The 20574-nt window shown below is 41.6% G+C and overlaps 1 protein-coding gene and 4 non-coding genes across 6 annotated transcripts; 2 read left to right on the top strand and 3 right to left on the bottom strand.

The window, feature by feature from the left end:
• Nucleotides 1-6734: 6734 nt before the first annotated feature.
• Nucleotides 6735-8436, top strand: LOC100554503 (uncharacterized). Its single transcript, XR_009999607.1, has 2 exons — nucleotides 6735-7190; nucleotides 8170-8436. It is a non-coding gene; the product is annotated as an uncharacterized LOC100554503 (transcript).
• Nucleotides 8437-10262: 1826 nt separating this feature from the next.
• rnase12 (ribonuclease A family member 12 (inactive)) lies at nucleotides 10263-14275 on the top strand. 2 transcript variants are annotated; one of them, XM_003223870.3, is made up of 2 exons: nucleotides 10263-10743; nucleotides 13734-14275. In XM_003223870.3, the coding sequence occupies exon 2, from the start codon at nucleotides 13740-13742 to the stop codon at nucleotides 14184-14186; it is 447 nt and encodes a 148-aa protein (XP_003223918.2). In that variant the 5' UTR covers nucleotides 10263-10743; nucleotides 13734-13739; the 3' UTR covers nucleotides 14187-14275. The 2 variants fall into 2 exon arrangements, with proteins under 2 accessions (XP_003223918.2, XP_016850855.1); XM_016995366.2 differs by having other exon boundaries at nucleotides 13699-14275.
• A 1210-nt stretch (nucleotides 14276-15485) lies between these two features.
• trnap-agg (transfer RNA proline (anticodon AGG)) lies at nucleotides 15486-15557 on the bottom strand. Its single transcript has one exon. It is a non-coding gene; the product is annotated as a tRNA-Pro (tRNA).
• A 1363-nt stretch (nucleotides 15558-16920) lies between these two features.
• On the bottom strand, nucleotides 16921-16993 carry trnat-ugu (transfer RNA threonine (anticodon UGU)). Its single transcript has one exon. It is a non-coding gene; the product is annotated as a tRNA-Thr (tRNA).
• Nucleotides 16994-17454: 461 nt separating this feature from the next.
• On the bottom strand, nucleotides 17455-17526 carry trnap-ugg (transfer RNA proline (anticodon UGG)). The gene has a single exon. It is a non-coding gene; the product is annotated as a tRNA-Pro (tRNA).
• Between the last annotated feature and the right edge of the window lie 3048 nt (nucleotides 17527-20574).

Below are 20574 nucleotides of genomic sequence, written 5' to 3'. Positions count from 1 at the left end.
CCTCTGCGTCGCCTTCTTAGCAGAAGAGATGCAGATGACGAGAACACAAACACTGGCACACAGAACAAGCGGTTTTGTGTACAGAAAGATATTCTGTGTAAACACTGCAACTACATTAATGTGCAATGGGTGTGCATGCTTGGATTATCTTATGACAATTGGACTCTTGCATGCTTTAAGCCACACAGATCACAGAGAATCTCATGGTCTGTCCTAAATTCCTTGGCAAAAGAGTATGTACACAGGATTCCTTTTCTGGTGACAGGAACTGTGATTAACTTGATTTCCTGAGGATTATTGTGTTTGCATTGCTTTAATGTGTGCTTCGTTTGTTACATTTATTCACTGAAGCACTCAGGTCACAGAATCATATAACTTTCAGAGAGACCATATGGGACTTCTTCTGTGAGGATAAGAATCCACCATGCCCATCCCTATACAACAGCGGCACACAGCCTTCCAGATATAGAAAGATTACAACCCCCAATATCCCTGACCAGCATCACCAGTGCTAAGAGAGTCTGGGATTTCCAATCTAACAATATCTGAAGAATTGTATGAGTCTCAACCCTATTATAAAATAATCTCAACATCCTTGAATAAGGCTCCTTTGGTCTGATACCGACAACATGTCAGATAGCTAGAACATAAATTGGGATATATCAGATGAGTTTAGCCCATGCGTTGTCAATATGAATTTTACACATTCAGTAGCCGAAATACTGAATTTTAGCCCAGCTTGGAAAATTCTCTAACCTTCTCCAAGGGCCAAAAGAACTTCAAGCATGGTAGGATAATGGAACCATGTTCAAATTTGCAGTTTCACAAAGGAAATGGGGAGCTTCACAAAAGAAAAGACCCTGGACAGAGGGAAGGAGGCAATGGACAACAAGGGAGAACATGTTTTATACATGGAACGTAGGGTCGTGGAGAAGAATTGAATGAAACACTTCACTGAACATGTATGGCTTTGTTATGGTAGTAAAGTGTAGGGCTATAACCACATATCCAGTGCAATATAAAGTCATAAATGGCTATGAGAAAAGCACAGCACATTCATTGTTGTTATTTATTTATTTATTTATATTTATTTTTCAAACTTATATGCCGCCTAGGGCTCGGAGTGGCTTACAAGAACCGGCTAAAATCAACAATTTAAAAAACATCTTTAAAAAACATCTTAAAAACATCCTAAAAGCACCTTTTAAAACATCAACAACAGAACTCAAAAGCCTGTCGAAACAGATGTGTCTTGCATGCCCTACGGAAGGCCGACAAGTCCTGCAAGGCACGAACTTCAGGTGGCAGAGTGTTCCAGAGAGATGGCGCCACTACTGAAAAGGCTCTGCGTCTAGTTGTTGTTAGACGCAAGGTCTTAAAACTGGGGACTTCCAATAGGTCTTGGTCCTTAGAACGGAGGGATCTCTGGGGTTTGTAGGGAGTGAGGTGGTCCCTCAGGTACATCGGCCCTAGACCATGTAAGGCCTTGAAAGTAAGTGCCATCACTTTGAAAGTGATCCGGTGCTCAATCGGTAATTTAAGGTTGGCTCCAAACCTAAGCCTAGTTAAGAGCAGACCAGTTGAAATAAATAGTATGGAGCATTAGTCAAGATTAATCTGAGGCTCCCTAAATCTGAATCTGATTTGGTATCTGTGCTCACCACCACTTAGATATATATTTCCTTATTTGTTTAATAAAGTATAAATTGTCCCTCTCTTAAAGCTGATGACAGATGAGTAGATGGTCCATGGATATGCAAACTGGAATCAGGATTTCCAGATTCCTTGGATGCATTCTGCCTATGCTAAATACCCCGGCAAGGGAGTGAAGCCAAGGAGGCTCCCAGTTCAGCTGCATCTGTCCATCGCATCTGTCCACCGAGGAGGAGAATACCAGCAAAAGGTAAGTGACCAAGAAGATGTCCAGCAGGCCTTTAGTTAAAGGGTTCTTCCAGGCTGCAGTCTTTGAGACAACACAATGGACCAGGGCTGAACAATAGCAGCCTCTAGAAACGCGAGGTATAAAAAGCAAAAGGAACAAAATTTATCTTCCAATTAGTATGGAAGGAGATGAGAAACATCCTTAAGAATAGGAAAAGCACATGGAATTGGCAAGGATACTGAAATTTCTGGAAAAGTTATGCAAAGGAGAACAAAGTGGTGTCATACTGCAGATGAAAATACCTAGAGAGCAAGAATCAAGTGAAGGGTTCAGGATCCTAATGGCTTTATCACACAGAAAGTAATTTCACTGTACATCTTATCTACCGTGTAAATAAATTTGACAGGTGTAATATTCATGTTCAGGAATACATTTGGGAGCACGCCCTGGTTTTCAGAAGTATAATGAAAGTGAAATCACAATCCATAAAAGTCATGTATAATAAATGTCAGTATCAAGGGTTATGCAGCAATTGTGCTGTTCAGTCCCTTGTGTTGAATGTCAATATTATACAAGCTAATGTATATTACCTTTACAATGGTTCCACATCAGCAGTTCCATTTCAGGAACTGAAAGTAGATATTCTTCATTGTGGAGTGGGGTGGAGGGCTGTTGAAAGACTTCCATAGGGGGGATTACATATGCATAGACTACCATTATAAGATCACCCAGTATGTTTCCTTGAGGTTCTATCCAAAACTCAGTGTTCACCTTCACTACAGTTTTCCTTCCAATTGAAACAATGAAAATTCCGGCATTGGCACCCCATAAAACTTACTAAATTATATGTTGTTTTGGCACCTGCTGTCCACCAAACCTGGCTTTTGAATGTCTTCATTTTTTATATAAAGATCACCCAGAAGATGGGACTCCTCACCTATGCCAGCCTGTGCCTTTTTGGCCTTCTGCTCTCCAATCCTTTTCCAGGTGGTAAGTTTCCTCATGAAGAATCAAGACTATGACTAGAGTTAATGAGTGTTTGACTAAAGGTAGCTAAAATAGTTGTCACTCATTTTTGGATACCTTTAGTTAACCAAATTGATATTTTAAATGATCGCATATATCAGGTTAATCAAATAGTGTTAATGCTTCCTCACAAGGTCAGGTTTTCAGTTAATCAGGGTTGCAACCACCGGACCTCACTTCGGCACCTTGAAAGCCTCCTGTCTATCCCTTAATATTCTTTTTTTTAAAAACCCAACACACTAGGCTTGTGCAATTCAGCTGGAGGGCCATCTGTTTTTGGTATCTGAATTTTGTTGGGTACCCAGATCCGTTTTCAGGAACCTCCCAAAAAATTAGCTATTGAAAAATCTGTTTTAGGCTCGGCAGTCGAAAGATCTGGGAAGATCTGGCCCACTGGCAACAATGGGGAACCTACAAGGCTCCCATTTCCATTTGTGGGATCCTTTCCTATCTTCCTTTCAAGGGAGCCTGAGCTTGAGGAACAGGATTGAGGAAGCATGTACCGTGTGCTCCCGAACAGAAGGAAAGAAGCCATGCCCAGCAGCAATGAGGGCCATTTTAGCCACAAAAAAAACTTGGCAGCTGAGCCCTCACCATTATGGCCAGTCAAACAAGCCAAAGAAGCCGGATTGGCAGAAGGGAGCCCAACAAACCGAATCCATGCACAAGCCTACCACACACTCTCTCTTTGAAGTATCTTTACAATTGGTCAGTTTTGTTAAAGTTTTAACTGCAAAATCATAGAGAATGTATTATAGAAGAACTATAATATGAGATGGATCATTGAGCCTGTTTCCAATACATAGCAAAATAGCAACAACAAAAAAGACCTCGTGAAAAGAATTAAGTAGGAAATACCCTTGATGTATAGGACTACACAGGATAAAAGATTACCGTAGTTCATCCACTCCAGCACAGTTCCATCATATATTCAATTATGATGTGAAAAACTTTCAAGTCCAGTGACCCATGAGATCCTGAGAAAGGATCCACTTGGCTTTTCCAAAATAGTTTAAATGGTGCCACATATTAAGTGGCTCAGAGTGGAGAAACCCCAGGTTACATTTCACATGCAAAAGTCTTCCCCCCTCCCTTAGTACTTTCCTCAGAGACTGATGACCTGTGGCCATTCAGATGTTAATGGAGGATAACTTCCATCAACATTAGGAAGCGTGGTAAAGCTTTCAGAATGTGTTTGGTAGGTGCAGATAACACCTGAAAGTCCACAAAATCTCCACCTATTAATTAGTTCAATAATGTTTCCCAATTTAAGAGATGAGAGTCTCTTCTATCACAACTTGTCCTACATTCACCGTCCTTTCTCCTTGCAGCTGAGGCTGCTTCTTGTGCCAGAAACTGGCTGCAAAATCAAGGGAACTGTTATGCTTTCTTTGACACCAAGATGACATGGGCAGAAGCTGAGGTAAGAAACATTCCCATGAGTTAATATGCACATTTTAAAAAAAAATCTTCATGATCTACATGGAAGAGGGACAAAACACTAGGGATGTAGATGGGACCCAGAAGAATATGTTAAAGAATATCAAGCTTGTTTTTCAAATATTTTTGCGTGTCTCTGCTATGCCAGTTTTCTAGCAATTTGTTTCAGTTAAGTTGATTTGAGTCCCTCCAAACCTAGTCCTCCAAATGAGAATTTAGAAAGCAAAAGATGTAGAAGAGTGATGGACTCAACGAGCTCTGGATCTGTATTGGTCCTCCAGGTGTTTTGGATCTGTATTTATATCCAGACAGAAAGATAACTGTGTGAATAAAACCCATTCCCCATTTCTTCAACCTTCAGGTTGAGTGCCAGAGCTATGGCCGTGGGGCCCATCTTGCTTCTCTTCTCAGCCAGGCAGAGGCAGAGCTCATCGCCAATTACATCTCAATTTCCCAAAAAGAGAAAAGCAATGTCTGGATTGGACTCCATGATCCCCGTCAGGTGAGCTTCTGCCTTGCTGTGTTTTATTCAGAAATTTTCATCGTCGCTGATTACTGAGACTTTGGTGATTCCATTCCAGACTCATCTAAACATACTTCCCATTTAACGGTCATTTCCTATCATATTCTTTTGAAATCTTTCCCTCTTTAGATAGCTCCCTTTCTAATCCCCTAAGGGTAGACCAGTGATTCCCAGCTTTTGGTCCTCTTGATGTTTTGGACTTCAGCTCCCACAATTCCTAACAGCTGGAAAACCGGCTTGGATTTTTGGGAGTTGAAGTCCAAAACACCTGAAGGACCAAAGTTTGGGAACCCCTGTGGTAGACAAAACTATGAATTTTGGCTTTGTCAAATTTTCTCACATTTCCAGTTGCAAGTTCATTACAGCCTTTGTTTGCACTGATTCATATGAGTTGAAAAATTCATCTAAAAAAGGAGTCAGGATGAAAAATTATTTGTACTTTAGCACCTCTTTTCCTTTATGTAGTCCTTTTTGTATAGGTATCTTTTGCAAGATTTTCCCCCAATATTATCTTAGGATATAATATTTCCTAATATGCATATTCTTGTTTGGTTTAATTTTGGGTTTTGACACTTGCTATTTTTTCTTTTCATTTATGTTGTATGTATAGATTAACGTTGTACGAGGAAAGAGAACCAAGATTAAAGAAAGCTAAAACACAAAGGAAAAGAATAAAAGTAGAACAGGAGAGATCTACAAACTAAGGCCCCTTCTTACACTGCTATATAACCCAGATTATCAAAGCAGATAATTCGCATTATTTGCTTTGAACTGGATTATATGAGTTCACACTGCCATATAATCAAAGCATATAATCCAAATTTTATATGCCAGTGTAGATGGGGCCTAAATTCTATAGAATACATTCATGTGTTCAAAAGATAGTAAAAAAAAAATTGTCATCTGAATGCTATCTGACTGAAAGTGCTGAAAGTCAGGGTGGGCTACTCTAGTAGCCGTGGAGACATAATTTGCCATGTTTCAGGCAATCTTGAACCATTTAGCAATACTTTGAATAATATGAAGTGGGCATTTATGTTTTCATTGCTGCAAAAAAAGTTGCTTGGACACATTATGGAAACAGAGGATCTAGTGGTTAACTTCCAACAAGTCAGCAGATTGCTCAAAAGCTTATAGTAAGGTAAATGTTTTCCCCTGACATTTAGTCATGTCCAACTCTGAGGGTTGGTGCTCATCTCCATTTCTAAGCCGAAGAACTGGCATTGTCCATAGACACCTCCAAGGTCATGTGGCCGGCATGACTGCATGGAGCGCCGTTACTTTCCTGTAGGAGCGGTACCTAGGTTGGTAGAAGCTGAGGCTAACATTGGGAACTCACTCTACTCCCCGGATTCGAACCGCCGACCTTTCTGTCAGCAAATTCAGCAGCTCAGCAGTTTAACCTGCTGCAGCACACAGACACTGATAAAACTTAAATATTGTTTCAAAACATAGTTCATCCCAGTCTCACCTGCTTTCCAAAAAGAAAGTGTAGCTGGACAAAATCAGACCATATGTATAAAAATTGCCCCACGTGAATTGCAACACCAACAATGAAAAAACCAACTGCAACTTTTTTTCTGGATAGCTCTTCTGTAGGTGTATATGTAGGTGTGTGCTTGCACCCCAGAGTCACCTGTTGACTTATTTATTTATTTATTTATTTATTTACAACATTTATACCCCGCCCTTCTCACCCGAGGGGACTCAGGGCGGCTTACAAAAATTCGCAAAATTTAATGCCCAAAATGCAATCATAAAAACAAAACAATATAAACAGATCTATTAATAACATTATTAAAACACATTATAGAGATCTCATGAATTTCATTACATTTTCTTAGCCATGGAATATTCAGAGGTAGTTTTGCCAGCTCCTTTTGCCTAAATATAGTCATCAACATTCGGTATTTGTTGGTGGTCTCCCATTCAAGTACTAACCTTGCTTAGCTTCCATGATCATACAATATCTGATGCCACTATTCTGTGGATATTTTCCTTTAGCACACACATTTCTGAATGGGCATTTAATGGCAAACCAGATTACAAAATAACAAGAAGTGTGGATATAGCTGTGCCAGTGACTTCCTGTTCATTTTTGAGATTGACAGGTTCGGATGGGCAAGCTTGTACAAATCTCTGGACCCCAGAAAACAATTTATATCTCAGCTAATCACAAAATCTGTTTTTTCCCATTTCTACAGAATCACAGATGGAGGTGGACTGATGAATCCGTCTACAGTTATAATGCCTGGTACAAACACAAATCAAAGAACGGTAGCCATAATGAATACTGTGTGGAGTTGATTCTAAGTTCAAGTGAGTGAGTGCTTTCTTAAAGGTTTAGTACAAATACATAGTTGCTAGCCTGGATTTAGTTCAGTAATGGTCAAGCTTTCAGATATATTGAACTTCGGCTCCCAGTATTCCTCATTAGGGGCTTAAGGTAAATGGGGCTTCTGGAAGCTGAAGACTAAATACCTGGACTGCCAACTTTTAGAACCAACTCCTTTTTTGGACTCTAACTCCCAGAAGCCCTGGTTGTCTTGTTCAATGATCAGGAATCTGGGGAGCTGAAGTCCAAAACACCTGGAGGAACAAAGGCTGGACACCACTGACTTAGAGGTTCAAGATCAACTTCTATATGAAATTCTTCAAAATGAGTGGTTCTCAACCTGTGGGTCCCCAGGTATTTTGGCCTACAATTCCCAGAAATCTCTGCCAGTTTACCAGCTGTTAGTATTTCTGGAAACTGAAGGTCAAAACATCTGGGGACCCACAGGTTAAGAACCACTGTTCTAAATGAAGTTCTACATAGTCAGAAGTCCTTTGAATGCCCCAGAAGACCTCACCAGCCAACAGCCTCGCCCATTTATTAAATCTTTAATTTAGGGGAAATTTTCAGGCAACTTGTTGCCCAGCTAAAAAACCTGTTAAGGAATCTGGATTTCCCTAAAAGTGGGGGAATGACCAAAATTTCACCAGAATGTTGGATAGGATAATATCATATCATTTCCAGCATGCTGTAACTTGTTGATACAACCTTCTGGATAGGCACAGAAAAGAAATGTTACTCACTATCTGTGCCATTGCCCACTTCTCTCCTAAATAAACTTACCTTTTTTTTAAGGGGGAGATGGGACATAATGGTTAGAAATGACATAAAGCTCAAAACTAGGGAGGAACAGAAATCTGATGATGTTTCAAGTTGTCATTGCCATAATTATTTTGTCACTTGTATAGTGTGTGTAAATGTGTGTGTGCCTTGTGTATATATTAATGACTGTTCATATTTTAGCCTTTAAAGAGTGGAACGATGTTTCGTGTCGAACTCTTAATACTTACGCCTGCAAGTACGAACTCTAAGGGAGATGGCAGTTTCTAGCGAAGCTTCCTTGAATGTTGAACGTTTGGATCAACTGGCTTCAGATGCTGTTACCTCTTCCCAGTCCAGCAAGCAATCTATCTACACCTTCTTCCAAAAGTACCATCGGGGAATTTGCTCCCTTTGAACCTGTGGTCTGATGCTCAGCAGAAAATTAATAAACTCCCTCTCATGCATACATTGGCTGGTGTTTTTCCATCATTATATTTTATTTGTTCTCCATTCATCCTCCCTCTTCTGGCATACAAAGAAATTGCCACTGGTGATTGTAGGAAACCCTGTCTAGATTTTAAATCCCAAACAAGTATATTATGGCAGAGAGTCAAGTTTGTTAGGGTTAGAGTATGTAGCGGAACCAGCAGTATCCAGTTAACACCATGTGCAAAGATAACCACACCAGGCAGAGGAATTGAAATAACAAAGGAACTTTACTTGTTGAGTTGAAGTTAAGTAAACAGTTCAGCAATCGTACAATGTCCATGTAGTTGCATAAGATCAATAACTAATCAATCAGCATTCAATATATATATATCCAGCATAGCAACATTCAAACTGCTACTTGACCGTAGCCAGAGAGCCTGTCTTTTCTGTGCTCTCCCAGCAAGCTCAAATTCCCAACTGACAATCTCAGCCATCTGCCAGCAAACCGATACATTGTTTGAGGCGTGGCCTGCCTCTGCAAAAGCTGAGCTCCTTTTTTGCAGAGATATTTTCCAAGCAACTTTGCAAGGATTTCTTTACACACACACATATAGCAATTTGGCGCAATAAAGTTTACTTCACTTCATCAACTTGATAATGAGCTCCTGGTGGTGCAATGGATTAAACTCCTGTGCCAGCAGGACTGCTGATCTGAAGGTTGGGTTGCTGACCTGAAGGTTGCTGGGAGAACGGGTGAGCTCCCTCTGTCAGCTCCAGCTCCCCATGCGGGTGCATGAGAGAAGCCTCCCACAAAGATGGTAAAACACCAAAACATCTGGGCATCCCCTGGGCAACATCCTGGCAGACAGCCAATTCTCTCAGACCAGAAGCAACTTGCAGTTTCTCAAGTCACTCCTGACACGGAAAAAAAAAACTTCATCAACTTGGTCATAGGACTTACTGCATGCAAAATATTTGCAGTACGCTGAACTACAATTCTTCCCATACAAATCAATTCCAGCTATTGATTTCTAAAAAGCATCTGGAGCATCTAAACTACGGAACACAAATATATTACACTTGACTCTCCATATTCGCAGGGGTTAGAAATGCAAAAAAAGGGAATAACACAGAGACAGATGTGCTACACAGATTCGTTTTGCCAAGTTGGTCCCTCCATTTCCCCAATGCATCTGCCTGAATGCAAAGCTCTTCATTGCCCATCTGATTCCCTCAAGCTCTCGTTGTCTCCTCTCTTACCCAACTCAATTGCCCATCATAGTGAATTTAAATTGGTGTTGGGAAGCCGAAAGAATGAGCAAGGACAAGGTGGATCGGCAGGGAAAGGTGTAAATTCAGGCTAAGACTTGTGGTTGTATGATGGGCAATAGAGTGCAAGGGGTTTTAAATCTTAATAAAGCTTTTGAAGGAAGGTGGGGAGGGGAGCAAAGGAGGAAGGAGTTTAAAATCTGGGTGCTGCTTTGGTGGATTGGTGGGCCCCTTCCACACTGCTGTGATTATATGGCAGTGTGGGCTTAGATAACCCCGTTCAAATCAGATATTGTACATTATCTGCCTTGATATTCTCAGATAGTTGGCTTTTTTGTGTCAGGAGTAACTTGGGAAACTGCAAGTTGCTTCTGGTGTGAGAGAATTGGTCTTCTGCAAGGACGTCCTGGATGTCTGATGTTTTACCAGACTTATGGGAGGCTTCTCTCATGTCCCCGCATGGGGAGCTGGAGCTGACAGAGGGAGCTCCCCCATTCTCCTCGGATTCAAACCGCAGTCCTGACAGCACAAGGAATTAGCACAGTTGGAAAGACATCTGTGGAGATGTGGGCAGCAGAACAATTGAGGCAAGGAGGTGGCACTAGCTAAGCAAATCTAAAAATAATCAAATTCATGAAAGTCAAACCGAGAGCCTACTGTAGTGCAACTTTGGCTGGATCTACACTGCCCTATATCCCAGGATCTGATCCCAGATTACCTGGCAGTACAGATTCATAGATTCAAGGCAGATAATATGGGATCAGATCCTGGTATATATAGGGCAGTGTAGATCCAGGCTTCATCTCTTTTCCCCTTCCTGGTCAGAGAGATGCTTCTTAGATTTTGTCATACAAATAGGTGTTTAGTCATCATGCTGGTGAAGATGCTTTGCCATGTGAGGCAGGCTCCAGCAATTTTGGGGGTTGGAAGCATCTCTGGAATTTCCTGTTGGTCTGCCCTTACAGCTGACTTGTCAGGAATAATTATGTTCTTCCTTCCTGCCGGAGGAATACCTGCCTTGGTTTTCTTTTCACCCAAGGAGGGCATCAGAAGACAACAGAGCATCATAATACAAAGGTGAGCTTTGAAAACTAACTGGGCTAAAGTGATGGCTTTATGATGCAGTATCTTACATTCTAGAAATTATAAAGATGGTATTCTACAATTATAGTTAGCAACGCCTTAACCTTAGGATGACAAAGGGGATCAATTCAGCTCTTCCATCCTTTTTTTCTTTTTTTTTTGGGGGGGGGAGGGGGAATTCAGTTGTGATAATTTAATTAAACTTGCTTAGAAAAATGTTTAAGGAGCACCTAATGGCCTATGGAAGCCCCCGATGGTGCAGCGAGTTAAACCGCTGAGCTGCTGAACTTGCAGACCAAAAGGTCAGCGGTTCGAATCCGGGGAGCATGGTGAGCTCCCACTGTTAGCACCAGCTTCTGCCAGCCTAGCAGTTCAAAAACATGCAGATGTAAATAGAGCAATAGGTACCACTCCAGCGGGGAGGTTAAATGGCACTCCATGCAGTCATGCCCATGGCCACATGACTTTGGAGGTGTCTATGGACAACACCGGCTCTTCGGCTTAGAAATGGAGATGGGCACCAAACCCCAGAGTCAGACATGACTAGACTTTATGTCAGGGGAAACCCTTTACCTTTACCTTTAATGGCTTATGGGATTCTTTTTCAACAATGAACATTGATTCACGTTTTTTCTTTTTTTTAAAGTACTAGTAGGTTGACCCCCCCCCCCCATTTATTCAAATTAGACAATGGAGTTTAAATGGAGGGCCTAGAAGTTCCTAGAGAGAACATTTTAATCGCATCCATGAATAAGTCAATATCAGCAAAAGTCATATCCGCAAAAATCAAGCTCACAAATTTAGACTGCCAACTGCAGTGGGAAAGGGACATTATTTCCTCATTTGGTTCTGTTCCGTTATCCGGGCAGCGGCCAAAAGCAGGCACTAGACAGGGAAGGATAGTCCATTTTTCAGGGGGATGGGGGTTGAAGGAGTTAAACCATTTCCCCCAGTTTTCCTGTTATTCCCCCCACCCATGTCACCATCGTGGAAACAACCCTCTTTGGGAAATGGGAAGTGCGGAAGACAGGTAACCAGTGAAAATGGGGAAAATTGTTTTCCTCCTTCAACTCCCCCCCCCCCCCCCAAATGTTGGATAAGTGAAAATGTTGGATAATAAGGAGGGATTAAGGAAAAGCCTATTAAATGTCGAATGATGTTATGATTTTACAACTTAAGCACCAAAACATCATGTTTTACAACAAGCCTGCACTTGTTCGGGAGTGTGGCTGTGCTTGTGTTGTTGTTGGGTGTGTTGGCCTGCTGCGCGTTGCTGCCTAGAGAAACAGCTGTGGATCCGGGCAGGAGGCAGACGGCATTGGATAATACAGAATGTTGGATAAGCAAAGGTTGGATAAGCAAGACTACTGTAGTAAGAAAATCAGACAATAGAGGATCATTTTCACAGCCCAACAAAAAAAATCTTAGTCTGTTGGTTTTTAGCCTGTTTTGGGGTTATTTTGGGCAGTGATCTGGAAAATGTACTGGATAGACTGCATCAGCTCTAGTTTCCTAGTTATGCTTCTCCTGGTTTTCTCTGGGTGGGCAGATGGTGACTGGTAGATGGCATGTGTTTTGCATCTCAAAAGCTATAGCTAATAAGGGAAACCTGGTACCATTTTTGGAATCAGCAGGTCAAATATACCCAGGCACAGTCTAATCTTTGAGGCAGCAAAACATATGTTGGCCTGTGATGTAAAATAATTGACAGGAAATACAGTGGAGTCTCACTTATGCAACATTCGCTTATCCAACTTTCTGGATTATCGAACGCAGTTTGCCTCCCGCCCTGATCCACAGCTATTTCTCTAGGCAGCAAGGATTGAACTTTTTATGGATTTAATTTCCAACAATGTTGCTACTGTAAGTTCATTTTATGTAATTCTATCTTTATTGGTAGTCAATTTGTTAGTAGCCAATGTTTTTTTAGACAATGTTTTCTATATATTGCAATGTTTTGGTGCTAAATTCATAAATACAGTAATTACTACATAACATTACCATCTTTTGGACTGTTTTTTCAGTTGATTTGTTGTAAAACATGATGTTTTTGGAGTTTAATTTGTGAAATCATAACGTAATGTGATGTTTAATAGGCTTTTCCTTAATCCCTCCTCATTATCCAACATTTTCACTTATCCAACGTTCTGCCGGCCTGTTTATGTCAGATAAGTGAGACTCTACTGTAGCCTGTAAAGGTTTGTTACTTGGAAAAGATGGATGAATGGTGGGACAATGCTAAATTTTAAATTGTGATTCATTTACTGTATTGTGATATTGTATATACTAGGCATATACTAGGTATACACTGGGGACCCCTGGTGGCACAGTGTGTTAAAGCGCTGAGCTGCTTAACTTGTGGACCAAAAGATCCCAGGTTCAAATCCTGGGAGCAGAATGAGCGCCCGCTGTTAGCCCCAGCTCCTGCCAACCTAGCAATTCAAAAACATGCAAAATGTGAGTAGATCAATAGATACCGCTCCGGCGGGAAGGTAACGACGCTCCATGAAGTCATGCTAGCCACATGACCTGGAGATGTCTATGGACAACGCCGGCTCTTCGGCCTAGAAATGGAGATGAGCACCAACCCCCAGAGTCGGTCACAACTGGACTTAATGTCAGGGGAAAACTTTTACCTTTACCTATATACTAATTTTTTAACTGATTTATAGTGTATTGTACAATTTTTATATATGCGTTTTATTGTAAGCCGCCCTGAGTCCCCTGTTAGGTGAGAACGGCGGCATATAAATATTGTAATAAATAAATAAGTAATAAATAAATATATACTAGGCATGGGCGAGCTTTGGGTTCGAGGGTTCAACTCACACAACTCCTAACAGTGGAATTGTGAGAGTTGAAGTCCAAAACATCTGGAGGGCCAGACTTTGCCCATGCCAGGTATATAACGTGAAAAATTAATTAAATGTAAATAATTTTCTATCTCAGGTACTCAACTCCATTTCGACCTCCTTTCTTGACAGATAGCAATGGCAGGTAAAAACACATGTTTCGGCCTAACCATGGCACTCTTTGTGGTGTCGGTTTGGTTGGCCTTGGCCAGTGCAAAAAGCTACCAGAAATTCCTCCGGGAACACGTCGACTACCCTGTAACCCAGGTTCCCGACATCCAGCATTATTGCAGCCTCATGATGAAACGCCGCAACATGGCGAAACCCAACTACTGCAAGCACCTCAACACCTTCCTCCACGTGGACACCCCAGAAATCCAAGCGGTGTGTGGCCAAGCCGGGGAGCCCACCACCGGAGACCTCCGGGAAAGCCAGGCCAGCTTCCCCATGACGGTGTGCCACCTGCAGAAGGGCTCCTGGGCCCCGGATTGCCAATATCAGGGCACCCAGGGCATCGAGAGGGTCGTCATCGCCTGCGAGGAAGGCTTCCCCGTCCATTTGGAAACCGAACTCCCCGATTATTGAGGGAACTTTATCCTTCATATTTGCTCTCTCTTTCCCCCCATCTCTTTAATGTCCCCATTATATTCATACCAGCCAAGTGTCCCAGTTTGACAGTGTGTTTACACCAGGCCTGGGCCAACTTGGGCCTTCCAGGTATTTTGGACTTCAACTCCCACAACTCCTAACAGCCTACCAGTAGGCTGTTAGAAGTTGTGGGAGTTGAAGTCCAAAACGCCTGGAGGGCCAAAACACCGAGTTCACGCCCAACTAAGGGTGCATCTTCACTATGGAATTGATGCAGTTTGGCCTCACTCTTATTGCCCTGGCTCAGTCCTCTGTAATCAAAGGAGCTGTACTTTTACAAGGTCTTGAGCCTTCTCTGCTCAGGAGTGTTGGTGACTCATCAAACTACAACTGCCAGGATTCCATAGATTTGAGTCGTGGCAGCCAAAGTGGTGTCAAACTGCATTAAATATACAATGTGGACGCTTCCTAACTGAGGAAAGGAAAGAGGAGGCAAGATTTCACACTCTGACGAAAGTAAACTTCAGTGGCCTTTTTTAGTTCGTATGTCCCCAATTAATAACGTTTCCCATATTAGGTTGCTGTGAGCTTTCCAAGATATATGGCTACGTTCCAGAAGCATTCTCTCCTGACATTTCACCCACATCTATGGCAAGCATCCTCAGAGGTTGTTGGGGAGTCTGTTGGACCTGTAGAAAATCAAGGGTGTGAGAAAGGACTCTTGTCTGTTTGAGGCAAGTGTGAATGTTGCAGCTGGCTAGCTTGATTAGCATTGAATGGCCTTGCAGCTTCAAAGCCTGACTGCTTCAGAAAATATTTGAATTCCAGACAGGAAACAATCAGGGCCAGTTAACACCTCCCAACAAAGGATGCCCCAGGCAGAAAGCAGCCAGGCTTTGAAGCTCAAGGCCATTCAATGCTAATCAAGGACATTGTTTCACGGTATATAAATCCCACTTGCCTAGTTTCCAACAGACCTCACAACCTCTGAGGATGCCTGCCGTAGATGCAGGAGAAATGTCAGGAGAGAAGGCTTCTGGAATATGGCCATACAGCACAGAAAACTCACAAAAACCTAGTGATTCTGGCCATGAAAGCCTTCGACAACACATTTTCCCATATTAACCATACATGTATGTTGCTTTGGCATACATGTCCCAGCTGTAAAAAAATTCAATTTGATCTCCATATTCTTATTCATACCTTGAGAATAAAATAAATGTAATAACATAAGTTTTGCTTTGATTTCTGGGAAGAAAGTGTCTTACTAATTTGTCATCAAAAAAGTTCAAAACTGGGCTCGTCCGGGATTTGAACCCGGGACCTCTCGCACCCTAAGCGAGAATCATACCCCTAGACCAACGAGCCACGCTCCTGTCTACTCCTTTGAAGCAATGCTTTTCTGGTCTAGTGCCACCTAGTGGCAACATGGATATGACGAGATACTTTTCTTAACTCGTTTTTAGACCAAACTTCCTTCTTCTTGTGCTCCTTTTTCTTTGTTTATTTTGAAACGAAGTGGGAGGAATCCAGATTTGTCATCAGAGTCTAAGATTGCAGTAAAGCTCACCCCCATTAAGCCATCACAGCTGTAATAGAAAAGTTGTCATTCAAGCACCTTGCATGACTTGAAAAAGTCAAATTCCGTAGTTTAAGTTCAGAGGGACTTGGATGTTCAATGTACGTGGGAATGGATAGACACGGGATTGCAGAAAATTGGGAAGAAGGAAGCCAATGAAGTGGGTATCTGAGGCTGTGTCTACACTGTAGAATTAATACGATTTGATACCACTGTATCGAATCCTGGGAATTGTAGTTTGGGAGGGACACCAGGCAGAAAAGGCAGGGGAGTTCCAGACAGGAAACAATCAGGGCCAGCTAACACCTCCCAACAAAGGATTCCCCCAGGCAGGAAGCAGCCAGGCAACACCTCCCAACAAAGGGTTCCCTCAGAGACGAAGCAGCCAGGCTTTGAAGCTGCAAAGCCATTCAATGATAATCAAGCTAGCCAACTGCAACATTCACATCATAGACATTATTTCTTTCTCCCACACTGGACATAATTCCACAGACATATGCTTGATTAGCATTGAATAGCCTCTCAGCTTCAAAGCCTGGCTGCTTCCTGCCTGGGAGAATCCATTGCTAATCAAGGTAGCCAAATTGCAACATTCACACTTGCCTCAAACAGACAAGAGTTCTTTCTCCCACCTTGCACATTATTCCACGGATATATGCTTGATTAGCATTGAATAGCCTTGCAGCTTCAAAGCCTGGCTGCTTCCTGCCCTGGGAGAATCTTTTGGTGGGTAATTACAACACTCTCGCTTGCTTCAAACAGACAAAGAGTTCTTTCTCCCATCCTGGACATCATTCCACAGATATATAAAACCCCACTTGCCTAGTTTCCAACAGACCTCACAAACTTCTGAGCATGCCTGCCATAGATGTGGGCGAAACGTCAGGAGAGAATGCTTCTGGAACATGGCCCAAAGCAACTCATAAGGCCTTATGAGGAGAAAAAAAACTCCCAACTCCCAGGATTTCCTAGCCTTGAGCCAGAGGAGTTAAAGTGAGACCAAACTGCATCAATTCCACAGTGTGGGTGCATGCTGCGTTATACCGGAAGAGTAACTTGCAAAAAGAGAAAGTGACAATAAAATAATGTACAATAGCAGTGGTATTGTAATTCTCACGTATTTAAACCCACTCCTTGAGAGAAACATAACAAAGGCCCCAGCGAGATTTGAACTCGCGACCCCTGGTTTACAAGACCAGTGCTCTAACCCCTGAGCTATGGAGCCTTGCATGTGCTTTGAGTCTTGCCCAATACTTTAGAAAGGTTGAATTCAAATATTAGTTTTTCTGAGTCATACTTCCTGGTTGGGTGTATAGTTTTGTTATTGTTTACACAGGCTGAGTCTCTCCTTATCCGAAATGCTTATGAAAACAAGTATTTTGGGTTTTTTTTAACATAGTTAAAATAGTTTAAATAGTTGTATGAATGCATGCAAAGCTGGCATCTACACCAGGCATGGGCAAACTTGGGCCCTCCAGGTGTTTTGGACTTCAACATCCACAATTCCTAACAGCCTACCGGCTGTAGGAATTGTGGGTGTTGAAGTCCAAAACACCTGGAGGGCCCAAGTTTGCCCATGCCTGGTGTAGAATGAATACAGTTTAGCACCACTTTAATCTGCCCCTACTCTTTGGTGTTAAAGAAATTCTTTCTTTTTAACTCTCAAGGAAAATAAAGGAAAAAAATGGGCTCGTCCGGGATTTGAACCCGGGACCTCTCGCACCCAAAGCGAGAATCATACCCCTAGACCAACGAGCCAGCTGGAAAAGGACAGAGTCCAACCTATATTTGAAACTGAAAGAACAAACTGTGTCCCATAGCTTCCTTGTTGTTTCAGGATTGAGGTTTAGTGCCTCCTTCTGGTCGGAATGTAAAACTACAGTATTCAATTTTGTTTTTATTCTGGTTTTTTTGGGTGAGTGCATGCATCTACACCAGGCATGGGCAAACTTGGACCCTCCAGGTGTTTTGGACTACAACTCCCACAATTCCTAACAGCCGATAGGCTGTTAGGAATTGTAGGAGTTGCAGTCCAAAACAGCTGGAGGGCCCAAGTTTGTACATACCTGATAAAATTATTGCACTTTGACACTACTTTAACTGCCACGGTTTAATACAATGGCATCTGAGGAAAATAGTTTGATGAGACACCAGCACTCTTGGGCCTTGTAAAACTACAGCTCCCAGGGTTCTGTAGCATTGAGCCAAAGTGGAGTCAAACTGCATTCATTCTATATACAGTAGAGTCTCACTTATCCAACTTAAACGGGCCAGCAGAACGTTGGATAAGCAAATATGTTGCATAATAAGAAGGGATTAAGGAAAAGCCTATTAAACATCAAATTAGGTTATGATTTTACAAATTAAGCACCAAAACATCATGTTATACAACAAATTTGGCAGAAAAATTAGTTCAAAACGTAGTAATGCTATGTAGTAATTACTGTATTTAGGAATTTAGCACCAAAATATCGCGATATATTGAAAACATTGACTACAAAAATGCATTGGATAATCCAGAACGTTGGATAAGTGAGTGTTGGATAAGTGAGACTCTACTGTAATAATAACACAAAATAAAAAATAGTAGAATCTCACTTATCCAACACTTGCTTATCCAAGTTTCTGGATTATCCAAGCCATTTTTGTAGTCAATGTTTTCAATATATCGTGATATTTTGGTGCTAAATTTGTAAATAAAGTAATTACTACATAACATTACTGTGTATTGAACTACTTTTTCTGTCAAATTTGTTGTCTAACATGATGTTTCGGTGCTTAATTTGTAAAATCATAACCTAATTTGATGTTTAATAGGCTTTTCCTTAATCCCTCCTTATTATCCAAGATATTCGCTTATCCAAGCTTCTGCCGGCCCATTTAGCTTGGATAAGTGAGATTCTACTGTACATACATAACACAAATCAGCAACAAACAGAAATTAAAACCAGATAAAATAGCAGCCATGGGCTGTTAGGAATTGTAGGAGTTTGGGAAAATGTTTATTTTTATGATTGAAACTGTCAATAAAAACTATTTTATAATAGTTGAAGTCCAAAACACCTGGAGGGCCCAAGTTTGCCCATGCCTGTTCTATAGTATAGTGTAGTGTACTGTAGATGCATTTTAGGTCCCAGCTTTTTTTTGTTGCTGTAGATCTATTTTTCTCTCCTGCACAAACAAGCCCAAGACTATAGTTAACAAGCTTGCCAGCCTCCTCATCAGTGTCTTGAATCCTCAGTGGAAAAGCCAAGTGGCTTTAATAAAAACATTTGAAAGTGCCAAGGTGAGATAATTGGCCTTTCCTCCCAGGATTTTTTACTTGCCTCCAATTACCTTCCTACCTTTGAGCAGGTGTCCTCATACCTGTCCAGGGACCTCATTAAATCTTGCAAAGTTTGCTCAGAAAACTTCGTGGCTCTGGGGATATTTCAGAAAGTTTTATCCCCTTGGAGCTCTGGCCACCTGCGCCACCTGACTTTCATAGTATGCAAAGTCAGAAAATAATCAGGCTCTTAATAGGAAAAAGGATTCTTATGTCCTTGAGTGTGTCTACACTGTAGAATTAATGCAGTTTGGCAACACTTTTTGGACTCTTTCCACACAGCTGAAAAATGTGCCACATTATCCACTTTGAACTGGAATATATGGCAGTGTGGACTCAGATAACCCAGTTCAAAACAGATATTGTGGGATTTTCTGCTTTGATATTCTGGCTTATATGGCTGTGTGGAAGGGCCCCGAAACATCTTGTTGCTGTTTAGTGAAATAAAAAAATGAAAGTCTTAATTTCTGTCCTATTTTATATATATTGATTGCCTTTAATCTTCAGTGTGATATTCTTTAAGCATTGAAAAGAGCAAGCTGCTAAAAGCACAAGCATGTCAATGGCATAACCATGGAGAGAGCTGAAAAAGGACATTGCTCCATAGAAAGCAATAAAATTGCTTTCAGATCCCAATTTTCTGCTAGGTTGGCAGAAGCTGGGGCTAACAGTGGGAGCTCACCCCGCTCTCCAATTCGAACCGGTCAGCAACTTCACCAGCTCAGTGGTTTAACTCTTTATTGAATCCCCCCCCCCTTTTTTTCTTTTTTCTTTTTTTTTGCATATATGTGCATACCAAGATACCTTGAAGATACCAAGCCCAAAATTTATTTACATTTCATATTTACACATAGCCTGAAAGTAAATGTATACAGGATTTTAATAATCTTGTGCATGGGCATTTGAGTGCACTGAACCAGAAGAATAGCAAAAGTGTCACTGTCTCAGCAGTTCTGGTTTTTGGAACATTTTGGAATTCCCGAAAAAAATCCATGCATTTAGTTATCCATGGGGGTCTTGGAAACAAACTGTAATACATTTTGTGAAATTGCTGCAAAGAGAGGTAGATAAGTATTAAAACGATGATGATGATGATGATGATGATGATGATGATGATGATGGTGGTGGTTGTTGTTGTTGTTGTATTGTTGAAGATTTTCATGGCCGGAATCACTGCCTTGCTGTGAGTTTTCCAAGCTGTATGGCCCTGTTCCAGAAGCATTCTCTCCTGACGTTTCGCCCATATCTATGGCAGACATCCTCAGATGTTGGAAACTAGGCAAGTGTGGTTTATATATCTGTGGAATGTTCAGGGTGGGAGAAAGAACCCTTGTCTGTTTGAGAAGTGTGAATGTTGCAAATGGCCAGCTTGGTTAACATTGAATCGCCTTGCAGCTTCAATACCTGGCTGCTTCCTGCCTTGGGAGGTGTTAGCTGGCCCTGATTGTTTCCTATCTGGAATTATTATTATTATAATGCAC

The sequence above is a fragment of the Anolis carolinensis genome, chromosome 6, assembly GCF_035594765.1.
Source record: "Anolis carolinensis isolate JA03-04 chromosome 6, rAnoCar3.1.pri, whole genome shotgun sequence".
NCBI lineage: Eukaryota > Metazoa > Chordata > Lepidosauria > Squamata > Dactyloidae > Anolis > Anolis carolinensis.
The sequence above is the reverse complement of the archived record's forward strand: the minus strand, read 5'-3'. Positions and strand labels throughout refer to the sequence as shown.

Excerpts from the sequence above, each read along its gene's own strand:
- rnase12 (XM_003223870.3), top strand. The coding sequence starts at position 13,740 with ATGGCAGGTAAAAACACATGTTTCGGCCTAACCATGGCACTCTTTGTG.